This window comes from Haemorhous mexicanus, chromosome 5 (assembly GCF_027477595.1).
Source record: "Haemorhous mexicanus isolate bHaeMex1 chromosome 5, bHaeMex1.pri, whole genome shotgun sequence".
Classification (NCBI taxonomy): domain Eukaryota; kingdom Metazoa; phylum Chordata; class Aves; order Passeriformes; family Fringillidae; genus Haemorhous; species Haemorhous mexicanus.
The window spans coordinates 42,312,533-42,328,333 of NC_082345.1; the positions used below are offsets into that span (position 1 = coordinate 42,312,533).

General features: G+C 39.2%; 1 protein-coding gene across 3 annotated transcripts in view; it reads left to right on the forward strand.

Annotated features, from left to right (window-relative positions):
• Positions 1–15,801, forward strand: part of GRIP1 (glutamate receptor interacting protein 1) — a 307,820-nt gene that overhangs the window by 244,728 nt on the left and 47,291 nt on the right. For all 3 annotated transcript variants that reach the window (XM_059846957.1, XM_059846958.1, XM_059846959.1), the window contains exon 8: positions 14,245–14,392. In XM_059846957.1, the coding sequence (XP_059702940.1) occupies positions 14,245–14,392 (148 nt within the window). The remainder of the gene's footprint in view (positions 1–14,244; positions 14,393–15,801) is intronic.

Sequence of the window (15,801 nt, forward strand, 5' to 3'; positions counted from 1 at the left end):
TTTGCAAACTTCTTGATCATCCCTAAAGAGAAATAAAAGGAGTTTAGCTGAACCATATAAGTTACAAATTACTCTAACAGGTCCAATTAAAATTTATCTCAAGTGCTTTTGAAACTATGTCCTTATTAAAAGCAGTTTAATAAACATTGCTTTGTATGGGAGAAAAAAAAAACTGTAAAGGTGAAATGAGATGTCCCTGAAACAGAAAATTAAAGGTACAATTTAAGTTTCATGAATCACCAGGAAGGGGGAGGAGTTCCACTTCATGTATGAAAATACTGTTTTACTTACTGAGTTCTGAGAGTAATGGAAAAATTCGTCTTCTAAGATTTGTCAGGAAGGTGAAACCTGTATTTGTTTGCAGTTAATCTAAATAGTCTGCAGTTATATCAATCTGACATATCAAATGTATTTCATGATGGGAATTCATTAAAGACAACCCTTGCTAATCTGTGTTAGTATCTCTTTATAAAGCCCAAGGTCTCATGATGATAATTCAGGGGCTTAAATCCTCAAATGGAAGCAGTCTCTACCTCTTCCAAATAAGATATTTTGCTTCTTTTTGTAAGTAATTAAAGACAAATGATGGAAGGGGAAGATTCTTGTAGTAATCTCTCCTGTCCACCATCCAGGCTTCTCAAAAGCAGAGCAAAGGAGCAAATAACCCTCACAGACACTTAGTAAAAGATGGGAAATAAAGGATTGATCACAGCTTTCCACTTCACATGAGGGCTATCCAGGTACAGCATGAAATGCAGGGTGAAAGAGAATTGGCACCCCTACCACATGCTCTTACCTCTGGTCAGCTGGAAGTGGGTCAGTAAGTTGGCTTCTCTGTTACTTAGCATGCCTTTCAACAGAGACTGTGATAACAACAGGATAATGAGGTATCCTGGCTTGTGCTTCTCTGAAAAACAAATTAAGCAGGTAGCTGCAGTACTTAAATTCAGAGCGCAGAGGTGAAAGTTTTACAGAAATGGTGATAATTAAGTTTTGTGGAGATTAAAGGATGTTTTTTATGTGCCATGCAATTCAAAGCAGGAGAAACTCTGTATTCGGAAAAAACCCAATTAAAAAATAGAGCCCTAGGTTTGTGTTAGTGCCACTACAGTCATCTCAGAGACTGAGGAATAAGAGACAGATCTGATTTTCTTTATACTAGAGAGAATTTGTGCTGTAACCCCAGAAAACACTAAATATCTCCTGAGACTTTCCCTGAGAGGAAGCATTTTAAAAAACCTGGAACTGAATCACTCCATCCTCTTGACTTTTTTTCATGGGTATGAGACATCCAGACTGTGCCTGACAGGTTGGGTCAAAGGGAAAAAACCCAAGAGTCTCTCAGGTCATTTGCTTGAACACCTGTACCAGGCATAATCTTAGGAGGTTAAAATGGGATACAGATTTTTGTCCCTTTACTGTAGGGTTAATGGTTCATTAATCATTTCACAGAAAATTTATGCTGAAAAGGGGTGGATTTCAAAGTATGAATATTTCTAGATATTTTGCCTAAATATGGCCTCAGTTAATGGTGTTAAAGTGCAAAACCCATGTGAGTGAGAACATGTTGGATGGACAGCCACTCTACATTTTATTTTATTCAGTTTTTGGCATTCGCATAAAAGACCAAATTTCAAATGTCAGCATTTGATTTTATAAATCATGGCATGGTATTGATGCTGCTGGTCTTCTCAGTACCTCCTGTCATTCTTTAGTTGGATATGGAACGTGTGAGAATCATCAGCTGCTATGTTTAAACTAGAAATCAGCTGCAAAGAGAAAGCAAATAAGAAAGGATTTGTCCTTTCTGTGCTTCTTTAAGATCTCCCTTGCTGGAGGAATGGCTTTTTTGCTACTTTCATAAACTGACTCACAGTTAAACTCAAGATTTGAAAGATTTTTAGAGATAAACCCAAGATCTTTTGTGTATATTTTTTGTGAAGTTTTTTCTTGTCTTTGCAAAGTTCCTTTCAGTTCAGCTCTTCAGGGGTCAGAAATGTAAGAATTTAAGATGCCCATGCAGCCTTACTCAGATGCCTTGGTGCATATGTTACATTACAAATTTTGATTGGAATGATTGCATACATTTTATCTTCCACAGTCACCTGCTGCATAGTACTAAATGATCTGAAAAACAGTCATGTGAGAGAAATGTGCTAGAAAAAGGTGATCTCATCTTGATGCAGATGCCTAAACTGGGGCAGGTGAAACACGTTTGTCAAATGCCAGTTTTCTTGGGTGGTTGTAGAGAGAGTTTAGGCTCAGGTGTAGGTGCTTCAGGTCTGCCCTAGAGAGATCTGCATTTTGGTGCAGTGAACCCCAACACAAGTGTCTTAAAACATCCTCTCCAGACAAATAGATGCTTTCAACCTTCATTTCTTTGATACTTGTTTGTTTATCTCTACAGTGGGAAAAACACCATGCTTTTGCTCTAAAGTGTGGCTATAAGAGAAAGTCATTAATAAACGTGTGTTGTAGGGAATACTCAGAGGCTGCAGCATAAAACTGCTCTCCCCCACCACATATGCTCAGAGAAGATTGAGAATACTGTTTAGTAATTAAGGCATGAGCTTGGAAAAAAGGGAGAAGTGTTCCTACTCATTAAATATTCGCTGTCTACCTTCCATATGAGGCTCTTGAAGAAGGAAGTATATGTGCTTATTTAATTAAAGAGGGAAGGTAAAAATAAGTACATCCAGGCAATATTCATTTTGGGGATCATTAGGTTTGAAGTGCTTTGTGCCCACATGGTGACTGTAATATTTTCCTTTTAATGTCATTCTGTTTGTAAACAGACACTTGTGATCTTTATTGGTGCATATGTATTTTTATGATGATTTATACTGATATTCTGCAGATTTTAATCAACTTCTCATTTGGCTTTTTTTACACCTTGCATAAGCACAGGTCTTCTTACAGTCAGCTCAGCAGTGTTGTTTGGAATAGCCTTTTTCTGAACACTGTGACCTCTAATTTTTCAAGGTCTTTACAAAGACCTTAGGTAAATTTGGGTGGATTCCACTGGTAAAAGAAAAAGAACAACCAAAACCAAAGAAACAGACTGAAAAGAAACACAGATGAAAAAAGCTTTTCACAGTAATTCAGTAATGGCTTAATTATAAATATGAGCAATGGAACATCTTCAAAAAGAAACAAGTCACCAGGCAGGGGCATGAGAGGACCTGGAGCCCCTCCGAGCCCGGCAGCAGGAGCTGCTCTGGCAGGAGGTAAATGTCTTGCCCTGCAGCAAAGGAGGAGCCACATGGGAACCTTGCCAAAGGTGACCCTGGCAGCAAGCTGGCAGGCTGTCTGCTGAGATAGCAGATGATAGAGTGCCCTTCTCATTGCTGTGACTATAACAGTTATGGGCCACTTGAGTTTCTAGAGGTTATTGCTTAGCTGGGATTTTGGGAGCAGAAATATGGGGAATTGGTTTTGCTGGAAATGTATGCTGCACAGAATAGGGGATATAGAAGCTTTCTTTTACTTTAAATGTGTGAATACTCCCAGTAGTACTCTTCCTGTATTCTTTGGAACAAGTACTGGGAAGGGAAAAGCTGGAAATATATGGGCAATCCTAGATTATTTTTGCAATGAGTATTGAAAGAGTTTATGTTTAGGACCATGGCTTCTGTGTTGGACTTAAGGGCAATTTACCTAAACTACTTTCTCCATTTCTTTGAAATGTTTTGGCTGAACTGCTCCTGAGGCAGTATTAAAACAGAAAGAGAGGGCAGTTAATAAATTTGTTTTCTGACTCATTTTTGTCTAACTCAAACATACCAAAGGTTGTTGAACCCCTAAGAGCAGAAAAACTCTCTTGTCCTCCGTGCAAAAACCTGCAAGTCAGATCTCAGCCTTGACCTTCTGCATGGTAGCCTTTTATAATGTGGCTGTGCCAATGCATCAATTTTTTTTTTAATTTAATCTGTGCTAGAGCACAGATTATTGAAGAGACCAAAGTTTCAGGTGAAAAAAGTGGTACCAACAGTACACATTTGTAGGATTAGAAATTCATATTATCTGTTATGAACAGCCATATGCAGTTTAATTTTTCTTTTCTTCTGGTTCATGGTTACCTGATAGGCTTTGCAAAGGAATTTTAGACTAGTCTGAAACTCCTGCCTATTCAGCCAAACCAAACCAGTTGATGTCAATGGTAGCAGAAGCACACCCAAGGCCAGCTTTCCAAGGCAGAGACTGCAATTCTCTTGTGTGCAGAGGTCACTAACACATGTAAATAGTAAGTAACCACGAATGTAAAAGTTGGTATGTTTCAGTACAGAGGACCCCTGAGCAAGGTCCAGTCATGCAGCTCGCATACACCAAGCAGCTCAGCCATGTGGGAATGGGGCTGTACTTGGGTCAGTTATCCTGTTGACAAGCAGGAGTGGCTGTCACAGGCTCAGCATCTTGCTTATGTGGCTCTGCTGTTTCCAGGGCTTCAGCTCCCACCACCGTGGCAGAGACAGGGGCAGCTGAGGTATCTCACTAACACAGCATTGACTTGTCCAGGTGTCCAAAGTATCCATGGCACACCTTTGCTCTGAAGTTTTTGGCACTGTCTGAGATGTCCTGTCTGGTGGATGCATAGGCACTGTCAGCTCAATGCAAAGTTTGGGTGCTTGGGTGTTCGCAGTGCTTGTTCCCTTCTATGAAGTGACAGCAGTGAGGGGCTTTGGGCTCTGTAGGTTTTTGAAGAGAATCCAATCCATTCTAATTATTAGTGTTCCTGTTAGATGGAACTTAGGGGCATTGTGGCAAATAGGCATAATTGATGGGTACTGCAGCTCTTTATACCATCTATAGTGTGTACTTGTGGATATGCTTTCGAGATTGGCTGATGTAAAATTCAGCACACCAGCTGTATCTTGGTTTGCAGGCTGAGGTGCAGATTGTGTTGCCCTTATTTGTTCTATTTGTTGTGATTAGTCAGACACAGAATCATGCAAGAGATGGAGAGTTTTGAAGATACCAAAGTTCTTGTGCATTTTATTTTCTGTCCTACTTGGAGGAGAAAATAAGTATGGAAAGTTCTTTTGGACATATGTATATGTCTATCAAGCCCTGAGAAGTTTTGGATATTCCATAACTGAAAGTGTGCAAGACCAGGTTGGATTGGACCTTCAGTAACTTGATCTAGTGGAGAGTAGCCCTGCTTTATGGAAGGGGACTGGGACTAAATGGCCCCTCCCAACTCAAACCATTCTGTCATTCAATGGTTCTTTGAGTTCATCTGTGCTTTGTGCCATAGAAAAATATTAGCATTTTGTATTGCAGGGCCTCAGCAGGACATATTATTTGCACCATTTTTGGGGTCTGTCTCATTTTGGAAGATGGTTTTTAAAAATAATTATTTGTAAATTCTATTCCTGGAATGAAATGCGGGAAGACTTCCATTGCTGCTGACTTCTGCAAACATTTCACAATCAATCTAATGCTAGATAGTGTTTCAGGGCAGTTTTCAGGAGCCACCCTTCAATGGAAAGGTGCTATTCAAGGCTCAGGTTTCCAAACTAACCATAAATGTGTACTTGTAAGCTCCCAACTTCTGAAACCAGGTGCTGCCATCAGGGATAGAGATTTTGAGTTCTTAATAGTTCTTTAAGTGCCACATGAATTTTCTGTGTGGTATTCTTTTTCAAGGTAACAAAGGTAGAAGTTAGAAAAGGTAGAAAGTTTTAGTGCCTGGGCTTATTTGCAATAATAAACTCAGACTATCCTCAAAGAGGCAGATCCTGGATTTTCTGTACAGGCATCGTTTACCAAGTTGCTTTTGTGTTGTAAATTGTGCAGTAGACAGATTGCACTTTAGATTAACAAGGCACATGAAAAGAAAAATAGAGGTAAATAAAAGATTGGGATTTAATGCAGCTTTTGAGCAGGGAAGAGGCCTAGTAAAAGTGAAAGGTGTGAACTTGAAACAGTTAGTAGGAGGAAGCAGCATCCTGAGAATTGGGGAAAGTATTTTGAGCTGAAGTTGTCTAGGCAGGTTTTTATGGTCTGAACATGAGAGAAAGTCTGAGAAAGTCCCAAACTGATTTTGAATATATCCACATACACACTCTGGGAGCATTTTGAAGGCAGAGATGGTTCTTCAACTAGTTAGTGATATCTCTTAGCTGAGAAGGATGGTGGGGCTAAGTTTGCAAACTATGAAATTAGGTAAAGGCAGCTCCTAAGCTTTTGATTTTAAGAACTTGGCTAAATTAGAGGCATATAAATGAGCTGCAGGAATTAGGCAATAAGAGGAAAATGGAAAGACTGTGCCAGTCAGTTGACAAGAATATTAAATTGCTTGTGGATAGAGGGGATAATAGGTGGCACATTTGTTTAGAGAATAATGTTTCCGTTTTCCATTCTGAGGTTGAGAGGTCTCTCTAATTTTGCTATCACTCATTCTAGTGGCATCCTCTTGGAATTATTCCTATTTATCATTTTTGAAATTTGATTATTCTAAAGGTGAGAGAGTATAAAATGCCGTTGGTGACATTTTTTCCTCAGCAGCAATTCATGGGTTATTTTCCTATGAACTCTGTGATCTTTCTTTCAGTAGACCAGCAGTTCCAGTGCTGCTCTGTTACTTGCAATAATGGAAAATACACTGTTTTATTTATCTATTTTTGGTACTGGTTTTGCCTTTTTAATTCTAGTTCAGGTAAAATTAGAACAGCTCTTGCTCATTCTACAGCCTACCTGAAATACACAATACCCCAAAACCAAAGGAATGCAAGGAGCACGTATATTGTATGATAGAGTGTAAGTTCGGCCTTGGAGACTGACGCTGACACTTTGAACAAGAACAATATTTAATTTTTAAATAGCGGTTCTATTATTAAAAACTGCTATCCTTTCTCTACAGATATCACGTGTAATACATTGTCAGCTTACTCTGTTTTATAGAATCATGGAATAGTTTGGGTTGGAAGAGACCTTAAATATCACCTAGTTCCAGCCCCTCTGCCACAGGCAGGGATGCCAGCCACTAGATCATGTTGCCTAGGGCCCAGTCAAACCTGGCCTTGAATGCCCCCAGGAATGGGGCATCCACAGTTTCTCTAGGCAACCTGTACTGTCCTTTACCACCTTCTGGTAAAGAGTTTCCTGCTTACAGCTAAACTAAATCTCCCCTCTTTCAGTTTAAAACTGTTCTGCCTTGTCCTATCACTATCTACCCATGTAAGAGGTCACTCTCCATCTTTTTTATAAGCTTCCTTCAAGTACTGAAAGGCAGCAATGAGATCTTTCCAGAGCCTTCTCTTCCCCAGCTCCCTCAACCCATCCTCACAGGAAAGGTGCTCCAGCACTCTGAGCAGCTTCATGGCCCTCCACTGGACCTACTCCAACAGTTTAACAGCTTTCTTAGCTTTCCAGAAATCCCTTTTAGAGCTTGCTAGCTGTCATTGATTTTATTTTGCCCATAAGATCTAAGATGAGTAAAAGGTTACTCTGCTAAATGAAGCATGAACAAAGCCAGGGTGCAAACATTATGCAATATTAGTAGAACAGGATACCAAAGCCAGTACCATGAATTATGCTCTGTGTGTGGTTCTTTTATGACCTTTAGTCACAAACGTATGAGGAATCAAATTATATTACTCTGAATGAGTGATAATGATGCTACCCAGCTGTAGGGAATCTTGAATGTTGTTCCTGTGCCCTTTAAACACTGCAGAAGTCTTATTCCTGCCTCTCTTCCTTTCTGCTACATTCCCTCTTGAAACCATTGACCCATGATCCCAATCTCAATTTCTTGATTAGATCATCTTTAAAAATACGTAATTATATCCTTTCTTTGCAAAATAGAGATCAAATAATCTTTGCAGTGCAAGGAAGGGGTATTACATAAATAAGTGACCTCCCATGCCCCCACGTCCACCCAAAACAATCAGTCTTTCAATAACCATCCCTCAGCTCTCTGTAAGAGACTTGGCTGGTCATCCAATTGCTGTAAAAAAATGAGTAAAGGAAAATGCCCCTACAAAAGAAATTTAAAATGGTAGCAAAGTAGCTTTATGATGTAGATGAAGAATAGGGGCGAAAGTGGGGTTTTGTCAGCTTTTTTTATCTGTGTCTTGGTGAAACCTGGAAAAATAAAAGAAGAAAGGTGTAAGTGAATTGAGGCAGAAGGGAAGGAGAAAGTAGAGAAAAGCTTCCCTACTTGCAGCAGATCTCTCTCTTGCACACACATTTCTAGTTGTGGCTCTTGTTTTGCAAGAGTTTATGGAAAAGACAGACAGATAAGTTGATTGACTGCCTGTCTCTGTGGCAGTCTCAGAAAAACATGAGAAGGGGCATAGAGGAGGCACAGCATCATAGAGGACTATGAACCTCACACAGCTGGGAATGCAATCTTGCACCGAGCTGTCAGGAGCTGGGACAACTTTAAGTGTATCAGTCTTACAGAGAAAATGTTTTAATGGACACCAAAAATGGGGGATTTGGGCTGGTATTCACAGAAAAGAAATAGTCCTTAAGAATACGAAAACCGCAGAGAGAATGACAAGATTCATTAAGTGTAGTTTAAGATACTGTCTGACAGTAATGAATAGTCTGTGGGTGAATGAAGAAAAGTGGATGTGAATGCACACAGAGTCCCTGAGTGCTTTCACGTTGCTCTGCTGTCAGCTCAGCAGTACTGTAAAGGACCTGCAAAATGGTCTGTATGGAGAGCATCACTGCTAAAATCACATGTCTTAGAAATTAAGTTCATCAACCTGTTGGATGTCCTGCCTGTTCTTTGGGTTGGTTATCTGGTCTCAAGTTTGTACAGCTAGCTGTGGATTTCAAGTGTAAGATATCAGCTTTGCTTTTTGCATTTTAGCAGTCTAAGCAGCGGCAAATACTCAAAATTCATGGCAGTAAGTCTGTGGTATTTTGATTCATTTCTGTTACAAAAAGCAAAAAGCTTTTAACATTTCAGCTCTTGTTTCTTAACACAGAAAACAGGGAGGCTAATCCCTAGCATGCTGATTCTGAATGGACTGGCAGAACCACATCTGCTGTGCTTTCCTCACCATTGATTATTCTGTCAATCCTAGAATGATTTAGGTTGGAAAGGACCTTAAAGATCATGCAGTTCCACCCCCTGTGCCATGGGCAGGGGTGCCTTCCATTAGGCAAGGTTGCTCAGAGCCCCATCCAACCTGGTCTTGAACACTGCCAAGGATGAGGCATCCGCAATTTCTCTGGGCAGCCTGCTAAATAGATACATATGTACAAAAGAGTTTCTCCTACTTTTTTTTTTGTTTTTGTTTTTTTTAGTAAGACAAGCACTTGGATTTCTTCAAAACCAACCTTGTATGTTATTCTTAGCTGAGACTGAGATACCAAATAAAGGCACAGATTTGGCTGCTTATTCTGTGCTTTACACATCAGTTTCATCACTGGTGCTTTAAGTACCTTCTGCTTGTGTGCTGAGTGCTGACAGTAGCTTGTTGGGATGTCTCAACCTTTCTGTAGTAAGAACTGACTGCAATGGAGTGTTTTGTGTTGGACCCTTTCTGGAACTCACACTGGCTTGTGCACACAAATGTACACACATACTTCCCCTACATTCTGTTGGGTTTTGTTAAAGAAAGCAAGTTCAAGGAAAGGCTCGTGCATTTCTGCATTTAAGGGTTTATGAGAGTTTACTCAACAGGTTCTTTGGGGAGCAGTCAGTATTGTCCCTTATACATCAGAGCTGTCACATATATGATTGCTGAGCAGGTACTGGAAAAGAATCATTGATTTTTGTGAATTGAAAAAAGAACAGAGAGAGCAGAGGAAAGCAAGAGTATGGTCTAAGGCATTTGGGAGTGATGGGAGTTTGAAAGTGACTTCTTCAATCAGGACTTTTTCTGTAAGTGTTCCAACGTTTGGCTCTTAAAGGCAAGAGTGTCAAAGATTTCAGGTTTTTTTCCAGTTCTTAACAATCTTCCTTAACTTCACTAAGATATGCTTCTGTAATCCACTAGTCTGAACATGAGGCATGCAGGCACCAGGTATAAAAATTAGGGTTGCAGAACAGGAGAAAGAACATAAAGTTTTGGGTATACTGACAAGAACTGAATGGAGAAAAGGGAACTCCTACCTGAGGGAGAGATTGCTTTACTTAGAATCATAGAATCTTTATGGTTGGAAAAGACATCTAAAATCAGCAAGTCCAGCTGTCCAACCATACTTGCTATCTGTAGGCTGCAAAGATTTTGTATGAAGGGAACAAAAAAAGGTGTGAGGAGTAGAAGAGCACACTTCTTCGATCAAGAAAAACTATTTCTGTAAAATACTGTTTTCTGGTTTTAACATAAGTGAGACACATTTAGATCCGTGAAGGCACTGCTGCAAAAGTGGTAAAACTTTGCATTGCAAGAACTACAGGGTTTGAGGACCAATGCATTTTTTCTGGTCTGAACCAGCACCTTGCCAGATTTTTTTGACTACTGTCAGTCAGAGAATCACAACAGAGAAGGCTACAGGGACCTGCTATATACAGTTTTAAGGTGAAAACCTGGTTAGTCTGTGAACACCTAATAGGGAAGAAGCTTGGAAAATTAGTGTGAGATAGTGAGATATCCACTTGTTTGTCACATCATTGCTATAAAGTACAGCAGCATCCAGGAGAAGTCAATAGCAGTTTTCTGAAGCTGTGTGTTTCAATGGGTCCAGCTGGCTCTTTAGAGACAAAATCTATTTTGACATCCTTCCTCTGTGTCAAGCTCTTTTAAGCAGCTCAAAAAAATTATTTGTACCTTGTTTTGCCATGACTTTGAAAAATAAAAGCGCACCCCTTGCAAACCTTGCAGTTAGAAAAGTGAGAAGCTGCAGAGCTCAGGGAGTAGCAACAGAGCTCAGTGTTCTACAGAAACAAGCTCAGTAGCTGTACTTCCCAATTTTAAGTACAGGAAGGCTTTGGAAAGAGAAAAGAACCATCATAGACTAAAAAGGTTTGGTTTCCTGTGGATTTAGTGTCATTATGGATCACAAGCTATGACTGAAGCTTTTCCCTATCCAGGGCAGTTAAGGTAATGTTTCACATGTAGATCCTCTGCTGCCTAATACAAGCAGCTTACTGGTTTCCCCACTGTGGGAATCCTAGTGGTTTTTGTCCTCCACCACCCACCAGTTGTTGACCTGGATTTCAGATACCATGAGGATCAGTAAGGATTAACAGATATATACATTTTTGAGGACATAAAGAAACACATGTAATGGGATGTCTTTATCAGGTTAAAAATACATTTTTCAATTTTCAAAATGATTTGTGATTATCTTTTGAGGCAAAGGAGGTTGGTAACGCTGCTCATTTTATTAAAAAAATTTCTAAATACTATACTACATACTATTTATATGTACTAAATATAGTATATTTACATATAATGAAATTATATCCAGAATAAAACCCCTTGTTTCCAGTGATTTAAGCTGTCAAATAAAAAAGGTGTGCTGCTATGTAGCTGTATTAGCATGCAGAAAGCAATGCTGCTTCCTCTGGGAGGTTTTAATCAAGCCTCTTGTAGTGATTGAGATGCAATACTCTAAAATGAGAAAAATTATTAACAAAATCAAAAATCTAGAGTGCCTTTCACACAAATATTCATCAGTGTATTCATCAGTATCTTATGTAATTACATAGTCAATAAATCAACATAGTGTGTAAGTGCTTCAGCCATGGTGTAAATATCTTAATGACTGAAACATCTTCACATATGAATAATTTATACCTGTATGATTCATTTTTCATATCCACGCTTTACTTCAACATGAAAAACTAATTCTTCTCTGTCAGCGAATGTGTGCTTGATTATTGCCTTCTTTCTCTTCCTTGTGCTTCTTTTCCACCGTTAGACACACTCCATTTCTTCTCTTCTGGTTCCTCTAATGTAGTTCTCTTATTTATTCGTCCTGTCTGCCTTGGTTTGTGTTCCCAGTGCATTTCAACAGGCACCTGGGAAATAACACTCAGGCATAAGCTGCTTGTGCTTATGCAGTTTCCCAAGTAACTGGAAAAAGGACCAGCATCTTCTAAGATTTACACATTCTCAACAGATATTTGCATTCAGTTCCCTCTCCTCAAGGCAGCCATTGCAGAAAGAACTTGTGCAAGTTGGGCTTTGCCATTTCCTGGATCAATATGAGTTAAAACCTTTGTCAAGGTACTGATGACAAACATTGTTTGAGTCTTCTTCCCATATATTTGTAAATGTGAAACTTGTGTGTAGCTCCAGAAACCACTGGAATGTTCAAGATGAAAATAATTGCTTCTCAGTGCAGGAATGGGAATAAGGAATACTTAAATTCTGGTCTGCTGCACATGCTTATTTGGCTGTTTGCAAGGCACTGCATGCATCCTGCCTTACTTAGACCTTTAACCAAGTCATCTAAGACAGGAATTTCATTGGGATAAACTCCTTCTTTAGTTAGTAAGAGAAAGACAGATAAGTTAGTAACTTTAACTTTAGTTAGTAAGATAAAGACTGCTGAAGGCAGTTCATCCAGCTTTAAAGCTACTTAGTTCTTGAAGCTCCAGACAGAAATGCTACTGGGTGGACTCTATTCTTTTAGCTCAGAATTTAAAGATCAGTTCAGGTTTGTGGAGGAGCTTATTTTTTAGTACCTGTGAAGGCTGAGCCTTTAAAAATTCAACCCTAGTTGTGTGCAGAAATTGTTAACTCATATTTAATGACCACTTTCAAAATTGCTGAATCTTGCCTTCAAACCCTTAGATTTCGAACTTGAAAAAAAAAAAGAAAACCAGCAGGAATCTAAAAATTATTTCAAGTTGTGGGGGAAAAAGGAGTCCTATAATATTTAACTGACACTTTTCTGGTATTTATGTTATTCCATCCAACCTTTTTTCCATTTCTATATGCAGTTTACCTACATTACACTCTAATGAGGAAGAGCACCTTCACTGAGTGTTCATTGCCCTCTCATTCAATTTCTTGTATTATTATATAGATTGTTAGTTTTGTATCCTAATTCAGTTTTACTGTCTCTTCTGTGCCAGTATTACATTTTTTGACTAATTTTTTAGATTTAAGACTGAGTGGAGTATTTTATATCTGTCCTCTCCTCCATACTTGGAAGTCCAGCTGTACTTCTTATACAGCTTCAGTCTTAGTGTCTTCTGAGACACATCAGAATTGAATGTTGTCTTTGTATCCTCACAGCTGGTTCCAGAATGTTGTGAGTACCAATCTCTCCTGTATGCTGGCAATACATTCTGTGACTTTGATCCAGCATAAGTCTTCATTTATTCAGTTTTTTCTTATTCTGATTATAAACACCTCCAAAGGTCTCTGATAGCACTTTGTCTCAATCTTTTAATATCCTTAAAGGACATCTTCTCTTACTGTATCTTACTGCACTGAGTTATTGATCAATGGGTATTGGTTAGTAGGAGTTCTCAGCCAGTCTCCAGAACGTTCTTCACCCTGATCACTGCCTGCTTTGTTTTGGCATTTAGGAAGAAGCCTGCTGTCTTTTTGCTCTCTTGTGTCTGGCACTTGTTCTCTGGGGTAGTTTCTCACCACAGTCATCGATCATGACTGTTGTTCCAACTTATTTTCCTGTTTTCTGTATTTAACGTTGATCATTTACTATCTATGTCCTGTTGTAAGGCAGTATTTTATCCAGTGGAAGGATGTTAAAAGAATCTTCTGAACCTCCTCTCATGTATTTTGCTTTAATTTCTACTACTTCTAGGTGTCACGCCTCCTGCACTTTCACTATTTTCTCCTTTCTTTTGTAAAGGATTTCTTGTGGACCCCTTCTTTATCTTCTTCATTTGATTATTATAGCTGCTATCTACAGACCTTCACCTTCTTTTCTGAAAATTAATTTAGCTTCCTTCTCTAACCTATTCACTTACTCATTTTTTTCAGATATTTTTCGACTTTTTAAATTAATTCTGTTTTTTCAGCATGTCTGTTTAAATTCCAGGTAATGTTTATCTTCAGTTGTTCAAGAGAACGATTCACTAACACATCCTGTTTCCCTCATCTGGTCCATCTCTGATTCTGACACACTCTGACACTTTCAGACATCCCAGATTCACAAACTTCCTCTTGCTTTTGTCATTTTCAACATCAAGAGCTGATTATTGACTCATCAAATTATGCTATTTTAGTATGTCTTGAAGCGGCATGTTGTCTGGTTAGAGAAAAAGAATAACCATGGAGATTTATGTGGGGAAAACATGAAAATGGCATAAATACCACATTGGTATAATACTGATCTTTTGTTGTCTAATTTTAACAGATTCAGTAGCAACAGCTTCTGGGCCACTGCTAGTTGAAGTTGCCAAAACGCCTGGTGCTGCTCTTGGGGTTGCACTAACTACCTCGATGTGCTGCAACAAACAGGTCATTGTCATAGACAAAATCAAATCTGCAAGTATTGCAGACAGGTGAGTGTGATAGAGGACTGACACTGCAGGTCCATGCCTCCATTTTACTTCTTTTTCTGTTTGGTTTTAAAGGAACCCTTCCCTTTTTTTGAGAAAATCGACTGAACCAGGTCCTCTCAAGGTTGCATGTCTTAAAATTAGCACTTTGTCAGATGGCTGTTCCAGAGTGCCGAGTCTGAGGCTTCCATCTACTTTAGCTCATCCGTGTATTCGGTGACATAAGCCAGCCCCGTGTAATACGTGATGGGCTGCTTGCACTATGCAGCACAGGAGTCTGGCTGTTAAATGTAACACTGTGGCAGAGATCAGTATTTAAAAAAAAGAAACATAACCCACTGGAAGTCTTAAAGTAAGCCCACCATATGGAACAGCTGTCAAGGGAAGTAAATTTTGAGGCTTTGCAACCTTGGAGTGTTCTTTTAGGATATATCACTCATTCTTGTGGCACAGTGAAATGGAACTCCTTATGTGTGGATTCTTCTACTTATGTTTTAGAATACAAGTGAGGTATAAGGAAGACTGGCTTCTGTATTTTTAAATTGTTTTGCTGTAATATTTCCGCTTCATTTAAACCTTCCAATAAAACCATTTAAACCATTAAAATTATAGCTAGATATTTTTCCCCAGTGGTCTGATCCTCTGCAACAAAGTTTTGGGATCTTTTCTGGGGTGTGTGTGTGTGTGTGTGTGTGTATGTGTTTATACATATACAATATATTTCTATATTCATATCTCTATTTAAATTTTTTTTTAAATATTATGTTTCAGCAGCAAATTCTTCCTGCATGTCCCCAGTCACCCTACCTTGTAACTCCTCTTTGGCAACGGTGCTTTTGGTAGCACCCACTTGTAGCAGTGAGTCTACAGCTCCTCTGTGGGCTTTTCCCTACAGTAGAAACTTTGAGAGTGACGGCCATTGATCCAGGGGTGTTCTCCAGTTCAATGGTGCAGGATGCTTTAATTTTCTCCCTCTGTTTTTTCCCATTTCGCAGGGGGTAACCAATTAAAGGAGCTGTCCACTTGACTGGTACGTCGGGATGCTGACTGCTGTGTTTGCATTTCTCAACTCATCCAGTAGCCAGTCTCTTGAGTGCAGCAAAATTTAGCAGATAGCCCCCTCCCCACCCCACTCCTAGAGTCACCATGCTAGCCCTGGTTTCATTATTTGTTTGACTACTGCATAATTTCATCATCATTTACAGCTTTCGTACTAATAAATGTTTGAATTATAACTCAAAAAATGATGAACTGGGTGCTTGTGTGAGGGATATGTGACCAAGTTATTCGAGTCTCCTTAAGCTCTTCTCATTTTATCCTGCTGCCATTCACATATATTTTAGAGTCAGCTACCCCATTGCAGTTTGCAGTTCTGTGAGTGATGTCTTGGCATATACTGTATTAACGGAATT